The sequence below is a fragment of the Oncorhynchus masou genome, chromosome 2, assembly GCF_036934945.1.
Source record: "Oncorhynchus masou masou isolate Uvic2021 chromosome 2, UVic_Omas_1.1, whole genome shotgun sequence".
Taxonomy (NCBI): domain Eukaryota; kingdom Metazoa; phylum Chordata; class Actinopteri; order Salmoniformes; family Salmonidae; genus Oncorhynchus; species Oncorhynchus masou.
Window position 1 is genome coordinate 44,364,423 of NC_088213.1, and position 22,350 is coordinate 44,386,772.

Sequence of the window (22,350 nt, forward strand, 5' to 3'; positions counted from 1 at the left end):
GTCCTTGATGTCCTTTGTTTTAAATGTATTATTTTTTGCATTGTTGTTTGCTGTTTTCTTCTGTCTTTTCCTTTTTTCTCTTCAGTTCATTATGGGATTCATTGTTTTTTTTCTGGGGGGGGGGGGGGGGCTGTGATAGGTGTCTCGAATGGTTGAGGGAGAACTTTTGGGGAACTGTGGGGGGATCTTGGAGGGTTCAGGCTTCACAAGATTGTGATCATGGAAAAGGAAACTATGACATTTATTTTATATCACGCACACGCACCCTCACACAGGTCATCTACAAGTCCATGCTAGGTAAAGCTCCGCCTTATCTCAGTTCCCTGGTCACGATAGCAACACCCACCCGTAGCACGCGCTCCAGCAGGTATATCTCACTGATCATCCCTAAAGCCAACACCTCATTTGGCCGCATTTCTTTCCAGTTCTCTGCTGCCTGTGACTGGAACGAATTGCAGAAATCACTGAAGTTGGAGACTTTTATCTCCCTCACCAACTTCAAACATCTGCTATCTGAGCAGCTAACCGATCGCTGCAGCTGTACATAGTCTTGTCGGTAAATAGCCCACCCAATTATACCTACCTCATCTCCATACTGTTTTTATTTATTTACTTTTCTGCTCTTTTGCACATCAATATCTCTACCTGTACATGACCATCTGATCATTTATCACTCCAGTGTTAATCTGCAAAATTGTAATTATTTGCCTACCTCCTCATGCCTTTTGCACACAATGTATATAGACCTTTTTTTTCCTACTGTGTTATTGACTTGTTTATTGTTTACTCAATGTGTAACTCTGTGTTGTCTGTTCACACTGCTATGCTTTATCTTGGCCAGGTCGCAGTTGCAAATGAGAACTTGTTCTCAACTAGCCTACCTGGTTAAATAAAGGTTAAATAAAAATAAAAACTAAATAAATAAAACACATAAAGATGGCTCTGTTGCGCAAAGACTGATAGTGTTTTGATGCTGTATTGCTTGTCCTTCATGTAATACTTTAATGTTACCCCTTCCTTGTGTTTTTGTAATAAATAATTCTTTAAAAAATTAAAACATTTTAAAAAGGAGAGGATTGTAGACTACAGGAAAAGGAGGACCGAGCCCACCCCCATTCTCATCGACGGGGCTGTAGTGGAGCAGGTTGAGAGCTTCAAGTTGCTTGGTGTCCACATCACCAACAATCTAACATGGTCCTAGCACACCAAGACAGTCGTGAAGAGGGCACGACAAAACCTATTATTAATCAGGAGACTGAAAAGATTTGGCATGGGGTCCTAAGATCCTCAAAAGTTTCTACAGCATCGAGCATCCTGACTGGTTGGTATGGCAACTGCTCGGCCTCCGGCCGCAAGGCACTACGGGGGGGTAGTGCTTACGGCACAGTAGATCACCGGGGACAAGCTTTCTGCCATCCAGGACCTCTATGCCAGGCGGTGTCTGAGGAAGGCCCTAAAAATTGTCAGACTCCAGCCACCCTAGTCATAGACTGTTCTCTCTGCTACCGCATGGCAAGTGGTACCGGAGTGCCAAGTCTAGGTCTAAGAGGCTTCTAAACAGCTTCTACCCCTCCAGGCGATAAGACTACTGAACAACTAATCAAATGGCTACCCAGACTATTTGCATTCCCCCCCCTCTTTTACTCTGTTTATGCATAGTCACTTTAATAACTCTACCTACATGTACATATTACCTCAATTACCTCAACTTACTGGTGCCACCGCACCTGTACCCTCTGTATATAGCCTCGCTATTGTTATTTTACTACTGCTCTTTAATTATTTGTTACTTTTATTTATTTTATGTATTTTTCTTAAAACTGCATTGTTGGTTAAGAATTTGTCAGTAAGCATTACACTATAAGGTTGTATTCGGCACATGTGACAAATACAATTTGATTTGATACTTATTACAGTGTACAATAGTTTGTTAACAATTCCAAACATAATTATTTTGATGGGGGTTGTAGGAAATTCAAATGAAGCACCCCATTGAATCATTGAAACTCTATAAATTACAATTATAGCCTTTGAATTGCGTGCAACTGTCATACAAAATAGGCTACATGACAAAGAACAAAAGAAAATAGGTTGGGTAATAAACCATGTTCTCAAGCATTCTCAAAATTTGCCTAAACAAAGGGGCTGAATACTTACACAACGACTAGATTTGAGTTATGAATTGTGTATTTACCCCCCCAAACAAACAAAAACAATCTTACACTTTGACATTAGTGTTTAATCCCACTTTGTAACACATTAAAATGAAAATAATTCCAAAGGGTGTGAATACTTTTGCATGGCATTGTATGTGACCATACAACATGTGAGCCAAGGTTTGAAATAACGAAATGTTTTAGTCAAATATTATATCTGTTCAGGCTTCTTGCGGTCAATTTGCAGTCTACGAATGATTTACAATTATATGCTCCGCCCATAGAGGGAGTAAAATGTAGGCAAGCAATAAACATTTCAGAACAACTACTAGTTAATAAGACATGGGGGAGATGACGCATTTTGCAAAGAGATTTATTTATAGACTAATACACTTCAAACAAATAGCCAAACCGAAAATTGCAGACTTTACTAGTGCCTCCCCCGCGATCAAACAGCCATAAAAAAAATGAAACGCAGCATAATCTTTGACAGCTGCCTTGAAGGACGCACACAACATGCCTTCTGCTACGAAGATCAGTGAAATGTAGTGACAACGGAGTGAAGAGAGGAAATCTCCACTAACAAGCAAGTCTGGCAGGGGGAGATTTAGTTGATGATCCCTGTTCGAAAGAATATTTGGCGTACCTAATCACAGCAGTTGACTGCGTAACTCCGATTCACAAATAATATATAATTACTGTGTTCCTGTGAACTAACCTAGCCTACATGCTAACGTTAGCTAGACAACAATCACTTTCCCGCAGTAATACGTTCAAATTGACATTTAAACCCTGCTTGGTATCACTAAAATAATAAATAAATAGGCTGCCTTATAATCCAAAACGGAACGTTTAAATTAAACTTTCCTGTGAATTGCAACATTGTGGCTGTCGAACATGTTAATGTTTTACAAAGTAACAAGCTTGAAGCTGCTGCTCCGTACCTACCTGCGGCTGTGTTGTTACAAGTAGCAAGGCGTTGATGTATCCAAAATAATAGATAGAGACGTTTAAAACAATCTTTTTCAGGGAATCCTTCAATTGTCCAAACCAAAGCGCAAAATGCTAAACTTGTGAGTTGCTAGTCCACTGGAGTCTGTGACTGCACTGTAGGTCGTGTCGACTCCACCCCAATCACCTTGCTTTTTTTTTCTGCCCTGAGGCAGTTCTGTTGCTGCTTTGCGAACGGGGAACGGATTTTTTAAACGTATTGCCAAACAAAAAATATTGATTTCAAAGTTGAACAAACCATAGGCTACAACTCTATGCACAAGGACTACTTTTAAGAAGTTCACTGTAAATGTTATTATTTACATTTAAGTCATTTGGCAGACGCTCTTATCTGGAAGAGCTGGAAGAGCTGTGCGCTCTATTCTGTGTGTTCCCGTTTTTTCCTGAAAACTGTTAAATACCTGCTCTGAATTAAGATTCAAGGATGTCTGCAGAAAGAATGGCGTGTCCGCTGGCTATGACATGACACATTGACTTTGAAAAAAATCTATTTTGCTTATTGAACTATATAGTAAGTGAACTGGATTTTCACCAAGTAACATAATTGAGGTAACTGAATTTCATCATGTGTCCCTGATTTATACTACACAGAAATGCATAGTTATGGATATGAATGTCATTCTATTAATGGTGATGTATCCTAAATAGGTACACAAATGTAAAAATATGCAATATCCTCCTTTGCATGTTTGGGTGTTATTCTACACACTGGCTATTATTTGAATGAGCTCTGTCCCCAAAAAAGACCAAATTTGGTTGGTCTGGTTCGGACCAAGTCTGAACCAATCATAGACATCTATGTTTCACAAGTTTGGACATCCAAGAACAGCAAAGTAGAGTACAGTGTGTCTCTTCATAAACACATCGTGAAGGAAATCACAACATTTTGCTCACCTGATATAGAATACCTCATGGTAAACTGCAGACCCTTTAATCTACCAAGAGAGTTGTCATCCATATTCAGCAAGGCTGTATACATCCCTCCACAAACCAACACCACTTTGGCACTCAACGAACTGCATGGGGCCGTAAACAAACAAGAAACCGCTCACCCAGAAGTAGTGTTTCTGGTGGGCGGAAACTTTAATGCCGGGAGTCAAATCCATTCTACCTCACTTTTACCAACAAGTCTCCTGCGCCATTAGGGGCACTAAAACTCTAGACCACTTTTATTGTACCCACAGAAACGCTTATAAGGCCCTTTCTCCTCCTCCCTTCAGCAAATCTGACCATGATTATATTCTCCTGCTTCCTGTTTACAAACAAAAGCTCAATTAGGAAAAATCAGTGATGCGCTCAATACAGAAGTGGTCCGATGAACTAAAAACCATGGAATACAGGCAATATCCGCGCGGGGCTAAACGCTACGATCTCCGACATCAAACATGCAAAAGGACAAATATAGGAGGAACGTGGAATTATATTACACTGGCTCCGATGGTCGTTGTATGTGGCAGAACTTGCAGACTAAAACGGATTACAAAGAGAAACCTGGCCGTGAGATGCCCAGTGATGCAGAACTCTCAAATTAACTAAATGCCTTTTATGCTCGATACAAAGGATACAACACTGAGTGTTGTGTGAAAGCCACTGCGTTCCGGATGACTGTTTGATCTCACTCTCCATGACCAATGTGAGTACATCTTTCAAACCGGTTCCGTGGCAGACGGAATACCAGGGTGCGTTTTCAAAGTGTAACCGATGTGAACTGGAAGCTAGTTAGCAGTGGTGTGTGCTAATAGCATTTCAATCGATGATGTCACTCGCTCTGAGACCCACGAAGCATCGTTACCCATCGCTCCACAAAAGCCACGGCCCGTGCAGAGCAAGGGGAACCACTACTTCAAGGTCTCAGAGCAAGTGATGTCACCGATTGAAACGCTATTAGCGCGCACCACCACTAACTAGCTAGCCAGTTCACATCGGTTACACTACACTAATAGCGTTTCAATCGGTGATGTCACTCACTCTGAGGCCTTGAAGTAGTTGTTCCCCTTGCTCTGCAAGTGCCGCGGCTTATGTGGAGAGATGGGTAACGATGCTTCGTGGGTGACTGTTGTTGATGTGTGCAGAGGTTCCCTGGTTCGAGCCCAGTTAGGGGCAAGGAGAGGGACGGAAGGTGTACTGTTACATTGATGCTGTTGATCCGGATCACTGGTTGCTGTAGAAAAGGAGGAGGTCAAAAGGGGGGTGAGTGTAACCTATGTGAAATGGCTAACTAGTTAGCGGTGGTGTGCGCTAATAGCGTTTCAATCGGTGACATCACTTGCTCTGAGACCTTGAAGTAGTGGTTCCCCTTGCTCTGCACGGGCCGTGGCTTTTGTGGAGCGATGGGTAACGATGCTTCGTGGGTGACTGTTGTTGATGTGTGCAGAGGGTCCCTGGTTTGAGCCCAGTTAGGGGCGAGGAGAGGGACGGAAGCAATACTGTTACAAAAGCATGTGCAGACCAGCTGGCAAATGTCTTCAAGGACATTTTCAATCTCCCCCTAATTCCAGCATGTTTCAAGCTGACCACCATTGTCCTGTTCCTAAGAACTCCAAGGTAACTTGCCTAAATGACTATCACCCTGTAGCACTCACATCTATTATTATGAAGTGCTTTGAAAGGCTGGTCATAATACCATCAACCCAGACACCCTGGACCCACACCAATTCGCATACCATCCCAATAGATCCCCAGATGACGCAATCTCAATTGCACTTCACACTGCCCTCTCCCACCTGGACAAGAGGGGAAATAACTATGTGAGAATGCTGTTCATAGACTTCAGCTCAGTGTTCAACACCATAGTCCCCTCCAAGCTCATCATCAACCTGGGGAACATGTGACTGAATAACTGGATCCTGGACTTCCTGACTGCATGGACCAGGTGGTGAAGATAGGCACCAGCACATCCACCACCCTGTCTCTCAACACGGGGGCCCCTCATGGGTGTGTGCTCAGTCTCCTCCTGTACTCCCTGTTCACCCACGACTGCGTGGCCACGCACGACTCCAACAGCATCATCAAGTTTGCTGACGAGACGACAGTGGTGGGTCTGACCACCATCCACATCGACAGGGCTGTAGTGGAGCTGATCGAGAGCTTTAAGTTTTTTATTGTCCACATCACTAAGGACTTAATGGTTCACAAACACACCCGCCCAGTCGTGAAGAAGGCTCAACAACTCCTCTTCCTCCTCAGGAGGCTGAAAGGTTTTGGCATGGGATACCGGATACTCCACAAGTTTTACAGCTGCACCATTGAGAGCATTTTGACTGGCTGCATCACAGCTTGGTATGGCAAATGCACCACTCTCAACCGCAAAGAGCTACAGAGGGGGATGCAGACAGCCCACTATATCACTGGGGCCAGCTCCCTGCCATTCAGGACCTCTGTATCAGCCGGTGTCAGAGGAAGGTCCGAAAAATTGCCGAAGACGCTAGCCAGCCAAGCCATATACTGTTCACTCTGCTACCGTCCAGCAAACAGTACCATAGCATCGGCTCACAGACCAAGATCCTCCGAGACAGCTTCTGCACCCAAGCCATACGACTGCTAAATAGCCAAACCTCAAATACCTCATACCCCTGCACATTGATCTGGTACTGGTACTCCCTGTATATACACTAAACAAAAATATAAACGTGACATGCAACAATTTCAAAGATTTTACTGAGTTACAGATCATATAAGGAACTCAGTCAAATTAAATAAACTCACTAGGCCCTAATCTATGGGTTTCACAGTACTGGTAATACAGATATGCATCTGTTGTTCACAAATACCTTTAAAAAAATGTAGGGGCGTGGATCAGAAAACCAGTCAGTGTCTGGTGTGATCACCATATGCCTCATGCAGCATGACACCTCTCCTTCACATAGAGTTGATCAGGCTGTTGATTGTGGCCTGTGGAATGTTGTCCCTCTCCTCTTCAATGGCTGTATGAAGTTGATGGATATTGGCGGTAACTGGAACACGCTGTGGTACACATCGATCCAGAGCATTCCAAATATGCTCAATGGGTGACATGTCTGGTAAGTATGCAGGCCATAGAAGAACTGGGATATTTTCAGCTTCCAGGAATTGTGTACATATCCTTGCAACATTTATTATTATTATTATTATTCCACTGAAACATGAGGTGATGATGGCGGATGAATGGCACGACAATGGGCCTCAGGATCTCATCACGGTATCTCTGTGCATTCAAATTGCCATCGATAAAATGTAATTGTGTTCGATGTCCGTATTTTATGCCTGCCCATACCATAATCCCACCGCCACCATGGGGCACTCTGCTCACAATGTTGACATCAGCTAACCACTCGCCCACACAACTCCTAGTACAATTGAAACCGAGCACATTTCTGTGGCATTGTTTTGTGTGACAAAACTGCTGTTTTTAGAGTGGCCTTTTATTGTCCCCAGCACAAGGTGCACCTGCATAATGGTCATGCTGTTTAATCAGTTTCTCGATATGCCACAGCTGTCAGGTGGATGGATTATCTTGGCAAAGGAGAAATGCTCTTTTTGTGTGTATGGAACATTTCTGGGATCTATTATTTCAGCTCATGAAACATAGGACCTATGCTTTACATCTTGCATTTATATGTTTGTTCACTGTAGCGCAAATTTTCTTTTCATTATTATTTTTTAAGTCTGCATTATTGGGAAGGGTTAGTAAGAACGCATTTCACGGATAAGTCTACACCCGTTGTATTCAGCGCATGTGAGAAATACATTTTGATTTGATTAGTACAGCACAGAACAGTACAGTAGAGTTCCGTACAATACAGTACATTATAGTGTACTCAACTCCAGTGTGCTCTGCTGTGTACTGTGCTGAACTCTACTCTATTGTACTGAAATACACTCTACTTTTCTTTACTGAACTCTACATCGCAGTATTTTACTGTACTGTGCTGTCCAAACTTGTGAATCCAACTGTGGTTTGTGACTACTATGATTTCCCATTGTAGCCAATTTAACTGCAGATATTCCCTTACAGATTTGTCAGAAATTCGATTACAGATTTGCTTTGAGTTTTAATCACTAATTGATATCCGTAAAAACACTATAACTAATTGATAGTTCTACCTTTACTTGTTATTTCTGTGAACTTTCATCATCCTGTTTCTTATTTTTGATCAAATTTCAAAAGATTTCTAAACCAGATTATTCTCTGTAATTATGATGTATTGTGTGTAGATTGATGAGGGGGCACTGAATTTTAGATTAATGCTGTAATGTAACAAAATGTGGAAAAAGTGAAGGAGTTTGAATACTTTCCGAATGCAATGTATATACTTTTTCTGGTAGATGTTTTCTAAGACCTGTTTCCATCTGTTTTACCAGCAATCAAAGCCTTTGCTTTATTCCACATTTTTAGGATGGAAAACGGTTGAAAAATGTATATTCCTTAATTTATTAATGATATGATAATTAATAATAATAAATTAATGATAATGATAATTAATGATAAACACAAAGATATGTTTGGGATGGACTCTACCTTTCTTAAAAACTACAAAGAGTCACTCATTGGCCCCATTACTAAGGTCACCAACACATCTATTGGTCTCGGTGTGTTTCCAAGGGTATGGAAGTCAGCCATAATAACGGCCATCTTTAAATCAGGCGACCCTGCTGACGTGAGTAACTACAGGCCCATTAGTAAACTACCTGTGGTGTCAAAGGTTGTTGAAAAGTGTGTAGCAGAACAACTGATTGCCCACCTCAACAACAGCCCCTTCACATTACACTCCATGCAGTTTGGCTTCAGAGCGAAACACTCCACAGAAACGGCCAACTGCTTTCTTCTGGAAAATGTGAAGTCCAAGATGGACAAAGGGGTGCTGTTGGGGCTGTGTTTCTGGACCTAAGGAAGGCTTTTGATACTGTTAACCATGAGATTCTCATCACAAAATTGTCAAAGTTCAACTTTTCCCCTGATGCCTTGAGATGGATGAAATCATACCTTGAAGGCAGAACTCAGTGTGTCAGAGTGAGCAATGAGCTGTCGCCCTATCGTAGCTATGATGTGGGCGTGCCCCAAGGGTCAATACTGGGGCCCCTCCTGTTCAGCCTGTACATTAATGATCTGCCTTCTGTCTGTACTGGGTCTGAAGTTCAAATGTATGCAGACGATACAGTGATATATGTGCATGCAAAGAGAAAACAACAAGCTGCACAAGAACTCACTACTGTAATGGTCCAGGTTACAAAGTGGCTCAGTGACTCGTGTTTGCATCTCAATGTGAAAAAAACTGTTTGCATGTTCTTCACAAAGAGGGCAACAGATGCTACTGAGCCAGATGTCTATGTGTCAGGGGAGAAGCTCCAGGTGGTATCCAATTTTAAGTACCTTGGCATCATACTTGATTCCAACCTCTCTTTTAAAAAGCATGTGAAAAAGGTATTTCAAATAACTAAATTCAACCTAGCTAATTTCCGATTTATACGAAATTGTTTGACTACAGAGGTAGCAAAACTGTACTTCAACTCTATGATACTCCCCCACTTAACATACTGCTTGACTAGTTGGGCCCAAGCTTGCTGTACAACATTAAAACCTATTCAGTCTGTCTACAAACAGGCTCTCAAAGTGCTTGATAGGAAGCCCAATAGCCATCATCATTGTCACATCCTTAGAAAGCATGAGCTCTTGAGTTGGGAAAATCTTGTGCAATACACCGACGCATGTCTTGTATTCAAGATCCTTAATGGCCTGGCTCCCATTCCACTCAATATTTTTGTTAAACAGAAAACCCAGACATATGGCAGCAGATCCACAAGGTCTGCCATGAGAGGTGACTGTATAGTTCCCCTAAGGAAAAGCACCTTTAGTAAATCTGCATTCTCTGTGAGAGCTTCCCATGTTTGGAGTACACTGCCATCAGACACACATATCACACTTTCACAAAATGCTTGAAGACATGGCTAAAGGTCAATCAGATTTGTGAACATGGTCCCTAGCTGTGTGTTGCCGCTTTCCATGTTGTCTGTTGTCTGTAGCTTGTGAGGTGTGGAAACACTTTGTTGCTTTTATGAATTTTGTCTTGCTGCTTTTTGCTCTATGTTGCTCTGTCTGTATGATATGTCTTGCTTGTCCTATGTTGCTATGTCTTGCTTGTTCTATGTTGCTATTGTCTATATTGTAATTGTTTTTAATAACCTGCCCAGGGACTGCGGTTGAAAATTAGCCGGCTGGCTAAAACCGGCACTTTTACTGAAACGTTGATTAATGTGCAATGTGCCTGTAAAAATAAAAATAAACTCAACTCAACTCATATAGACTCGTAGGCTTCATTTGACACCCAAATTTGACATGCTCCTATGAACTTCACATGTAGGTGCTAATGGGTCATTTTACATGGAAATTACTTGCTACTGTTTTATGATCTTTCAAAAAGGTAACAAAACATACTATCAGAATGCCTAGTGGTTAGAGCGTTGGATCGCTGGTTAGAGCGTTGGATCAAATCCCCGAGCTGACAAGGTCTGTCGTTCTGCCCCTGAACAAGGCAGTGAACCCAAAGTTCCTAGGCCGCCATTGAAATTAAGAATTTGTTCATAACTGACTTGCCTAGTTAAATAAAACAAATAAATGATATACTAAAAGTAAGCAGGCAAACAAAATATATTTATATCAATCGAAAAAGCATATGCGCCTAACCGTATAAAGAAAATGACACAAGGGAGTATGGGAGCCAACAGTTGGAACTGAGTATGATGGCATCTTCATAATTATTGGTACTGATTTTGTGCACATTCTTTCTTTTTAGGCTGACATCCCATATCATATCATTATGCTCTGTGTTCATTTAATTTCAAAGGAGACAGATTGACTGATTGTTTCATTGTAAAATTAGACCGACTTGAAATGGGGTAACATATTGCCTATGTGCAATGTTTGAACTCTAAATGCACTGTACGTACACAGCCTACTAATCGTCAAGTCTAAACGTTGTATTACCACTAGATGGCAATGGTTTACCTTAGGGTCGGTTTCATGTTATGCATTACCGTAATATTGTATATAGGGCCGGCTATATATGCAAAGCTACTGTTAGCATCATCTGAAATGTAAGGATATTACGTTTAAGATATTTGCAAACAGACCTTCATCACATTTGAAAACCCCATGAAGATACCCTTTTGTTTATCTTACTTTAAGTTTGATCTATTAAATGATAATAGCCCATTTGTTCCTGTTGCTATACAAAAATGTCGTTGAAGTAGGGCCTAGGCTGTTTGCCTATTACATTTGGAGCGCAATATGTTTGCAATAGAAAAAGGCTGCAGAGGTTTGTTCCATAGTACAAAAATTAACGCCCATCTATTATGGATGTAGCGCGGCAAAAACCTGTCACCAAGGGAGACGCGCAGGTTGCGTATGTGCGGATGGTCTGTGCACTGCTGTGTTGTGGATGGTCGGGAGAGCTTGCGTAATTTGGAGAGAATTAACGTGTGGGAAGACGCCACGTAGAGAAATCCTCAACATCTCAAAAAGGGACATTTCAGGTACTAGCTTCATTTTATCATGTGTTTTAATTTCAATGTGGTGCTTTTTCAGAATATCTTAAATTTGACACTACTGCTCACCATTTCCCGTAGACAACAAGCTGTCAGGTTGCTTCTTAAGGAGATTAACTACCTAGCCCTCACAATCTTTTTGTTGCTAAGGCTTTGAAAACACGGCAGAAGCCGAAAAGCAAAATTTGACAACATCATTATCAGGTACAAGGTCAATATAAGGTTGTAGGCCTAACTAACTCAAATATACTAAACTGAACAAAAATATAAATGCAAGATGTAAAGTGTTTCCATGTTTCATGAGTTGAAATAAAAAATCCCAGACATTTTCCATATGAACAAAACTCTTATTTCTCTAAAATGTTGTGCACAAATTTGATTACATCCCTGTTAGTGAGCATTTCTCCTTTGCCAAGATCCTCCACTCACCTGACAGGTGTGTCATATCAAGAATGTGCACATCAACATGTGCACCTTGTGCTGGGGACAATAAAAGGTCACTTTTAATGTGCAGTTTTGTCACACAACACAATCCCACAGATGGGGGGAGTTGTGGAAGTGTGCAATGCGGGAGTGTGCAATTGACATGCTGACTGCAGGAATGTCTACCAGAGCTGTTGCCAGGAAATTTAATGTTAATTTCTCTACCATAAGCCGCCTCCGTCATTTTAGAGAATTTGGCAGTATGTCCAACCGACCTCACAACCGCAGACCATGTGTAACCACGCCAGCCCAGGACCTCCACATCTGGCTTCTTCACCTGGGGGATTGTCTCAGGAGGGGGAGGTTTTGGAGTGCTGAGGAGTATTTCTGTCTGTAATAGAGCCCTTTTGTGGGGATAAACTCATTCTGATTGCCAGGGCCTTGATCCCCAGTCTGTGGTCATGGCTGCCAAGTAGGTGGGCCTATGCCCTCCAAGGCCCACCCATGGCTGTACCCCTACCCAGTCATGTGAAATCCATAGATTGGGGCCTAATTTATTTATTTCAATTTCCTTATATGAACTGTTACTCAGTAAAATCTTTGAAATTGTTGCATGTCACATTTATATTTTTGTTCAGTATACATCAACATAGTTTAACAGCACAATGACAACAGTAAACCTTACTTGGCTTGGCTAGATGGCTTGTTTTTTGGCTTGTAACCAGCAGGTTTTGGCTCACTATTTACACAGTTAAGTGTTTGGTTGTTTGAATGAGAGTTGCTATTCATCTTCCAATCCGAAGGGGAAATAAATCAAATCAATATATCAAATATGTAATTACAATCTTTGTCTTATGGCGTCAACTTTCCGTATGTATACAATTATAATGATGATACAAAGTGTAGCCTATTATTGTTATTATTGGGCACAGTTTATTGGGATTGTCACTGTCACTGTTCAAGTGCTTCTGTGAGTAAGTTTACTAGGTTACAACTACAGCAACAGTCTGTGCATCGGACCAGCAAGGCTTGACCTAGAGTCTTCAATGTGTGAAACTAGTTCTAATCCACCTCACACCTGCCACAGTGTGAGGCTATAAATATGTCGATTGCGTCTCAGGTCATTAAAGTCCACGTGGAGTCATTAGGAGGTTTGTTGGGACAGTGAGCCAGCCTCACAGGATGCCATCACAGCAAGTGTAAGGACTATAGTGCTCTACCTGGCTTTGTCACAAACCGCAGTTGCACCAACACTCCGTAATTGTTTGATTGTATTAGTATGAGAAGGAGACAGTGGACGCTGCCTGTCCACTCAACAAGCAGACATCTCTACGTTTACACAAGCAGCCCAATTCTGATATTTTATTCACTAATTGGTCTTTTGACCAATCAGATCAGCTCAGAAAAAGATCTGAATTGAAAAGATCTGATGTGATTGGTCAAAAGACCAATTAGGCTTTGTTTACACAGGTAGTCTAATTCTGATCTTGTGCTACTTAATTGGTCTTTTGTCCCATCAGATTGGATATTTTGCCACTAATTGGGAAAAAGATCAGAATTGGACTGCCTGTATCAACAAAACTTTTGACTGGCCAAGAATGATATGACTCGGGCCCTGTGTTTTGCGCAATCATGTGATATAGCAAAATGTTATCCTGTATTTTAAGCCTTATCCAGAAATGAGAATTACACCACAAAACAAAAGCAATTGTCTGAAAAGAATACGGGACAGTTACATGAAAAACTATAAATAAATTCTGTGAGCATGGCATTGGGCAGCATAGACACACAGTCACAATCCGTTCACCTGTGTGAAACAAACCCAGCGGGTGACAGCGGCAGTGAGGTTGCCAATGTGCCACTCAGACCAGACAAGTGACTTTTACAAGGTGCAAAAGCTCAGGTCTTGTTAATTGTGTTGAGATGGGCCAGTTTACTTTAACTAATTAAGTTACAGTATGCGGTGCCTAAACCAACGCTGTTAAGAAGTGATCTTAGTTTAGACAGCCAGTCAGACATGGGTTAATTGTATTTGTTGTTGTTTTTTCAGTTACTTTAGGTGCACTTGGTTTAGCTCACCTGGTGTCAGTGTCGGATGGGGAGGGTTTGCACTTTTAGAACTATCCCATGGTTGCTATTGTGCCTGGAAAGCCAAATCAGTCACACCTAAAGTATTGTACACACCTACGGAAATACAGCATAATTTAGACCCAAATATGATGCCAGTTCTTGTTATTTGTATCTTGTCAGCCATGGACTATTTAGGGCCAAATCGTCAACATAAAGTATTTGCCATGTATCTCATTTGTTTACACTTGACACTTACATGCGACATCTGCAATTAGAATACGAAGATTGCATTGAAAAGACAGGTCTGAAAGTCGCTTTGTGGTCTGATTGTGTTCAGATCTGGCTGACCACTTCAGGAGTTGGTCTGGGATGCATTGTATGCAGATTTCTCCACACTCTGGATGCAATCAGGCTATCGAAAGTGCATACAGTGGGCGACGTCATCGGTGGAATAGGCAAAATATAATAATAACACAACAACTGATAGGTACTGCTAACTACTGTAGCCAACTATTCTCTGGGAAAAACGTTCCTAGCGTGTGAGGAATCTGTTTGCTGGCCTCACAAATGCTAGCGAATATTTAGAAGAAAAAAAAGGTTTTGTTTGGCTCGAGTTATGCTAACCTGTTGCGATCTCTTTAGAATTGCTTACCAGCTAGCTACAGAGGTTGGTTGGCTATTTAGCTACAGTAGTTAGCTACTGCCATCAGTTGTTGTGTTATTATTATATTTAGCTTATTCCACCATTTGTAGAATGCATACTGGCATTTGAAAATAGTGCAGTAGCTATCCGGATGCGGTAGACACATTGTGTATATATAGGTGTAGATGCATGACGCGTTCGGAATTCCGTGATCAGAGCGCTATGATCAGAATACTAAAGCTGCATGAAATGTCAAGTCTCGACACGGCCTTATAGGTCTACATCCACACATGTCATGTCACATTTAGGCCAGTTTAGGGTATTAATATTTTGGGAAATTAAAAACAGACTGATTTAAGATGCGTATGATTGGAGCACTCAATGATACTGTCCTGGATGTTCATGCAACATAGTCAGTAGCGGTTCGAGCCTGTATGGCTTCCTGGGCGAACCCCCCCATTCAGCACTACCTGTCATTTTTATTCAGACATTTGGAACAACACAAATAAATAATCATAACATTTAAAACTATATAAATATAAAAATATATACAAAAATAAGACTCATACATATCAAAAAGAAGTAACACAGACAAATAGAAAACATAGCATGTAAATACAAATAAAAAAGCAAATTGAATTATTACACTATTACCATATTGCTAACAAAAACACACAAATAAGACTAAATTGCACAAATCCCAAATCACACATACACAAAATAGAATAACACATTTATAAAGAAGAGAACCTGGTTTATTTGTTAGCATTTCTTAATGTGACTGATTTGACTAATTTGTATTAGTACTGTACAAAGTTAGAGGTGCGCTATTTGATAGATTACCCGCTCCCCCTACCTTCCAGTGGGGAGACCTGAGGTCAACCTACCCCTCCCCATCTCGTACTTCTGAGTGGGAGACCTTCCCAGGCAGTAGCCTGCCTAGCTCACAAACTAGAATCAGGGCGCCCACTCCGACAAGGTTAATTGACCCACAGTCCCACACAGTGACATGATATCATTGACGTGAAGTGCAAATGATCGATAGAAAACTGATCGCGCAAATGTCACTATTCCAAATTTGTTGGTGCGGGTGCTCCGTGCAGCCCCCGGCAAGCTGCCGCCCTGGGCGGCTGTCCATGTCGCCTCTACCTCAATCCGCCACTGAACATAGTCTTATCAAGTATCTTGAGTAACCCTTTGTGTGTGTGTACATGTGTTTGTGTTTGGGAAACAGACCTAAGCGCCAGGTAGTGACAGTAAGAAGGGGAATAGTTCATACAGTGAAGATTTTTCCACTCAGTGGGTTACACCTGTCATTTGCCTGCTTGCCTTCCTGCCTGCCTGCCTGCCTGCCTGTCTGTCTATGTAACAGTCTTTGCCCTCCAGTGACCTTGTGTAACATTACAATATGTTGAAACAAAGTTGGATCAACCAAGACTATTAATCCCTCTCATCAATCAAATTTATTTATAAAGCCCTTCTTACATCAGCTGATGTCACAAAGTGCTGTACAGAAACCCAGCCTACAACCCCAAACAGCAAGCAATGCAGATGAAGAAGCATGGTGGCTAGGAAAAACTCCATAGAAAGTCCAGAACCTAGGAAGAAACCTAGAGAGGAACCAGGCTATGAGGAGTGGCCAGTCCTTCTGGCTGTGCCAGGTGGAGATTATAACTGAACATGGCCAAGATGTTCAAATGTTCATAGATGACCAGCAAGGTCAAATAATAATAATCACAGTGATTGTCGAGGGTGCAACAGGTCAGCACCTCAGGAGTAAATGTCAGTTGGCTTTTCATAGCCAATCATTCAGAGTATCTCTACCGCTCCTGCTGTCTTTTAGAGAGTTGAAAACAGCAGGTCTGGGACAGGTAGCATATACAGTGAAAACAATAGTCGTCCTAAAATAGAGCCTTGAGGAACACCAACATTTACAGTCAGAGGGACAAACCATCCACAGAGACAAACTGATATCTTTCCGACAGATAAGGTCTAAACCAGGCCAGAACTTGTCCGTGTAGACCAATTTGGGTTTCCAATCTCTCCAAAAGAATGTGGCGAGCGATGTTATCAAAAGCAGCACTAAGGTTTAGGAGCACGAGGACAGATGCAGAGCCTCGGTCTGACGCCATTAAAAGGTAATTTACCACCTTCACAAGTGCAGTCTCAGTGCTATGATGGGGTCTAAAACCAGACTGAACTGTTTCGTATGCATTGTTTGTCTTGAGGAAGGCAGTGAGTTGCTGTGCAACAGCTTTTTCTAAAGAATTTGAGAGGAATGGGAGATTCGATATAGGCCAATTTAGTTTTTTATATTTTTTGGGTCAAGGTTTGGCTTTTTCAAGAGTCTTTATTACTGCCACTTTTAGTGAGTTTGGTACACATCCGGTCGATAGAGAGCCGTTCAACATAGGAGAGCCAAGCACAGGAAGCAACTCTTTCAGTAGTTTAGTTGGAGTAGGGTCCAGTATGCAACTTGAAGGTTTAGAGGCTATGATTGTTTTCAGCAATGTGTTGAGTTACTTGTGTCTCCCTTGATCCTAGGTCCTGGCACATTTGTGCAGACTCAGGACATCTGAGCTTTGGAGGAATAAGCAGATTTAAAGAGGATTTGCTTTCTAATGATCATGATCCTTTTTCTCAAAAGTTGTTCATGAATTTATCACTGCTGAAGTGAAAGCCACCCTCTCTTGGGGAAGGCTGCTTTTTAGTTAGCTTTGTGACAGTATCAAAAATACATTTTGGATTGTTCTTATTTTCCTCAATTAAGTTGGAAAAATAGGATGATCGAGCAGTAGTGAGGGCTCTTCGATACTGCACAGTACTGTCTTTCCAAGCTCGTCGAAGACTTCCAGTTTGGTGTAAAGCCATTTCCGTTCCAATTTTCTGGAAGCTTGCGTCAGAGCTTGGGTATTTTCTGTATACCAGGGAGCTAGTTTCTTTTGAAAAATGATTTTATTTTTAGGGGTGCGACTGCATCTAGGGTATTGCGAAAGGTTAAATTGAGTTCCTCAGTGAGGTGGTTAACTAATTTTTGTACTCTGACCTTAACTGCCTTGGAAGTGAGGGATCTAACATTAAGTAGCCCTATTTTGAGATGTGAGTTATCACAATCTCTTTCAATAATGGCAGGAATGAAGGAGGTCTTTATTCCAGTGAGATTGCTAAAGCGAACACCGCCATGTTTAGGTTTGCCCAAGCTAGGTCGAGGCACAGACACGGTCTCAATGGGGTTGGCTGAGCTGACGACACTCACTTGTCTTCCTCTCACACTATTTCCACAAAAAAAAAAAAATCTGGTCAGGAGGATAGATTTCCTCTCTCTCTCTCTCTCTCTCTCTCTCTCTCTCTCTCTCTCTCTCTCTCTCTCTCTCTCTCTCTCTCTCTCTCTCTCTCTCTCTCTCTCTCTCTCTCTCTCTCTCTCTCATATATATATATATATATTTTTTTTTTAAACTACCTGGATTATTTGATTCTGCAGTTTAGGTATTACTGATGATTATTATTTTTTTACCACTGTATATTGTTTACTCTCTGCTCACTCTGTTTTTCTCTACTACAGAGTCTCTGTTGAATATAGCTGTGGAATGGATTTACAGCCAGTAGAAAGATGATGCGGGTAGAACTGGAAAGCGAATGTCGCCTTTGCCTGCAGGTTCTCAAAGCTAACACCATGCCATAAGGAACTGTGAGCTACAACGATTTTACTGTGGGCTGGAAACAGGACCCTCTCCACTTTCAACATGCTGATAGCTAACAATAGCATTTTCAGAGAGCTCTTCCAATGTCTCTGGCCGACAGCAGGCCTCCGAGCTCCTCAGTCAGTAGAATAGTCCTTAATTAGGAACAACAAGCGCACTGCACCGCCATCTGCTCTACATAAACAGATATATTGGACACATCAAGCTGCCGTGCAGAAGCTCAAACCGGCAGCTGGCAGCTGGCACTTCTGCATGTGTGCACTTGTGTCTGTATAGTTAGTGTGTATGTTTCCCTGTCTGCATGTGTGTGTGAATGTGCGCCACCTTGGATCCTGCTCGGAGCCACACACAGCCCGGGCGCCCAGCCTTCGGCCCGGAGATGCTACAGACCAACAACTACTCCCTGGTGCTGCTGATCCAGCTGAGCTTGTTGACCTTTGACCTGTTCGTCAACTCCTTCAGCGAGCTGCTGAGGGCCGCGCCCGTCGTCCAGCTGGTGCTCTTCATGTAAGACGCGGGGAAGGATGGGAGAGCCAGGGGGAGGACTCTGATGTAAATTCATTATGCAAAGCTTCTTCAATTAAGAGGTAGAAAGGGTGGGAGAGAATGTAGATTGACTCAATGTTTCTCAAATCTGGACCCTCAGCACAGTGTGTGCGTGTCTTCATTCGTTTAACGTGACTGTAACTAAATGGAAGTTCCTCTCTCTCTCTCTCTCTCTCTCTCTCTCAGTATCCAGGACATAGCCATCCTGTTTAACCTGATCATCATTCTGCTGATGTTGTTCAACACCTACGTGTTCCAGGTGGGCCTGGTGTCCTTGCTGCTGGAGCGTTTCAGGGCCCTGCTGCTGCTCTCCGCCCTCTACCTGACCCTCAGCATCTCCCTACACTCCTGGATCATGGTATGCTGTGTGTGTGTGCCAATACAAATCAAACATTTATTTGTCACATACACAGTTTGCAGCAGGTATGGAAGGTGCAGCGAAATGATTACGTGTTAGCTCCCTCGACAATGCAGCACATTAGTCAATATCAACATCAAAAAGAGTCAAGTCAAAAATAACAAGTAAGAGATAATATGCGTAGTAATAATGGACTGTATTTACACTGCATTTACAAATATAAAGTGGGCAGTGAGGGACTTGGTCTAGCAGTGGTATAAATAGTATTTAATAGAACAGCAGGGTTGACTGTGTGTGTACCACTCACACTTGACTTTCTCCCCCCCCCCCCCAACTAGCACCGACCTTGTGATTAGCTACTTTGAGGAAAAATGTATTTACTATGATTGAGATGTGACTGAGATATGTGATTGTCCCACCATCACTAACTGTAAGTCCCTCTGGAAAAGAGCGTCTGCTAAATGATTCAAATATACGAACGTCAAGTGTGTGTGTGTGTGTGTGTGTGTGTAAGGGATGGATGTGTTGGTAGTCAGTGCAAATAATCTCTAAAGTGCGGATCATCTTTGAGGTTCAAATAGTCTCCAAGGTGCAGGTCTGTGCAGGCAGACAGCTAGGATTAGCTGTTCAGCAGTCTGATGGCCTGGTGGTAGTAGCTGTCTCAAAGCCTTTTGTTCTGAGACCCGATGCTCCGATACCGCTTGCCAGGCGGTAACAGAGTGAATAGTCCGTGGCTCAGTTGACTAGAGTCCCTGACGAGCTTAATAATGGCTTCAAGTTTTCTGTAGGCCGTCAGAATTGTTTATTACATGCGTGTTGTAATTTACTATCAAATTATGGTTCATTTATATGTTTTAGTGAAAGAATGCTATCCCTCAAACTGTGTGGTGTATTGGGTTGTGTCTATCTCTGCAGAATCTACGCTGGCTAAAATCAAACCGCTATGTGTGGACTGATGGTCTCCAAGTGCTTTTTGTCTTCCAAAGAATAGGTGAGGCTGTCTTTTCATCACATGTTAGGAAACCTTTTAGGCCTGAAACGCAATCCATCTTGGGTGCCTTCATTGAATCAAATAAGGTGGAGATCAGTGCTACAACGGTAAATACTTATTGAAGGCGTGTAGTACTACATCTGTCATACACACATGCACAAACACACGCACACCCAGCTCTCACACTGCTTATTTGTGTAGCGTCGTAGATAGGTACCAGGTTGACCCTTGACGGCCATATGGGTCTGCTTTTCATTCCCTTCATCTCCTAATTGGTTCAGAGGATTTATTGTTTGTTTGTCGTCTTTTCTGTTTCAAAACCAAATGACGTCTGTATTTCATTGGCGTGTGATGTGTGTTTGTGTGCAGCGTCCGTGTTGTACTACTACTTCTACAAGCGCACCACAGAGTACCTGGGTGACCCTCGGCTCTATGAAGACTCGCCTTGGCTCAGAGACGCTTTTGCCAATGCCAGGGCCCGCCAGTGAGCAAAGAGCAGTGTGTGGACATGAAACTAGCATGGACAGATCCAAAATAAAGCCCTCCCCGTCCCGCGGACACAGAGAGACACTGCTACAGTATGTGCAGAGCTAAAATGGACGCTACAGTGCACAGGCCTGAGCTTATGTGGAGGGGGAAAACCAGAGGGAAGACCTCTGTGCTCTATCAGACATGGGGCAACTTTAACTTCAAAAATTAGATTCTGCTTGGATACGGTAAGCCACTATGCAGAGCAAGCCAGATGTACAGGCAAACTGGTTTAGGGCCTTGATTAATGGACAGAACGTTATACCATGATGACTTTGATGCTAACATGTGGGAACTCATAGTTTGATGTGACATTCACACAACAAGTGGTATTTTTTTCACACTTTGAAACTGGGTTTGTCTGTGTCGTTTATCTATCAATGTAATCATTATGTGTTGTTGTTTTTTTTTATGTGGGATGATTTGTGAGTTTGTGTGCCAGATTTTCTTGTGAAGATGACTGGAAAAGAAAAAACCAATAATGTTTTATGTGTTTAAAATGCTTACTTTTTTTGCTGCTTTTTGTACTAATGTATTAAACAAAACCCAGACAGTACATACACTGATAAACCGTGTCTGTGCTCAGTATTCCTTTCAGTAAATACTACCAATGTTAATCCTATATCACACGCATGCACACACATGCGCTCAGCATAAGCACACATTTATGTGACACATCAATTTACGTCACAAGCTCTCAGCATTGTGACTGAGCTTACCTTTTTCGTATGACCCTATGCAGTCATTGCATTGACGTAAACCCACTGGATTAAACAGATGGAAAAAGACAAACCGTTAAACAGTCACATGCATGCAAAATCTCCAAAAACAATTTGGGTGAACAGAATGTATGCTGTGCAGATGCAATATGTCTCAGAATAGGGGACTAAAGACCTGCGTCAGTCTATATACTACTGAAGGTAGAACTGGATGTTGTCAGTCAATTTATCACCACATCTCTCCTAACCCACCCCATAAATAGTGCTCTACAGTAAAAATACACACCAAGCATGCTTGCTTTCAAGGAGCCACAGACAGGGCTCTATTCTTATAACTGGGATTAATCAGGGATTTAGTCTTTAGCCTACAGTCCACAGGCCAGTGTTTTTGATGGCATTGATGTCACCTCAGGCCATGTGTTTATGAAGGTGTCAGCAAAGATGGTGGATAAACCAAGATGTCTTACTCAGGCAGTTTACCATTGGAAAAATGGTCAAGGTTCCTTTCTGTGTAAATGGGTGTTCCCTCTCTCCCGTGAGTATGCTTTTCCAGTGTGAGACCAATGGCTCTGGTCTACTTATTGTCCTCTCCCCACTCTCCCCATACACCCTGACTAGAAAAAAATTGCCAGGGAGATGTCTCACTTCTGACACCCCATCCATGTGGTGGGAACAATAAGTAGA

The 22,350-nt window shown here is 42.1% G+C and overlaps 2 protein-coding genes across 3 annotated transcripts in view; one reads left to right on the forward strand and one right to left on the reverse strand.

The window, feature by feature from the left end:
- The window catches only part of LOC135505858 (CD151 antigen-like), a 92,489-nt gene extending 89,200 nt beyond the window's left edge, over positions 1-3,289 (reverse strand). The window contains exon 1 of one of the 2 annotated variants that reach the window (XM_064925065.1): positions 3,105-3,289. The gene's annotated coding sequence lies outside the window, so the exon portion shown is untranslated. The remainder of the gene's footprint in view (positions 1-3,104) is intronic. The other variant, XM_064925058.1, reaches the window with a different exon arrangement.
- Positions 3,290-11,565: 8,276 nt separating this feature from the next.
- Positions 11,566-21,517, forward strand: LOC135554191 (transmembrane protein 138-like). The gene is made up of 5 exons (XM_064986324.1): positions 11,566-11,675; positions 18,386-19,031; positions 19,257-19,428; positions 20,344-20,419; positions 20,789-21,517. Exons 2-5 carry the CDS (start codon positions 18,838-18,840, stop codon positions 20,905-20,907), a joined length of 561 nt encoding a protein of 186 aa, XP_064842396.1. The 5' UTR covers positions 11,566-11,675; positions 18,386-18,837; the 3' UTR covers positions 20,908-21,517.
- The last annotated feature ends 833 nt before the right edge of the window (positions 21,518-22,350 follow it).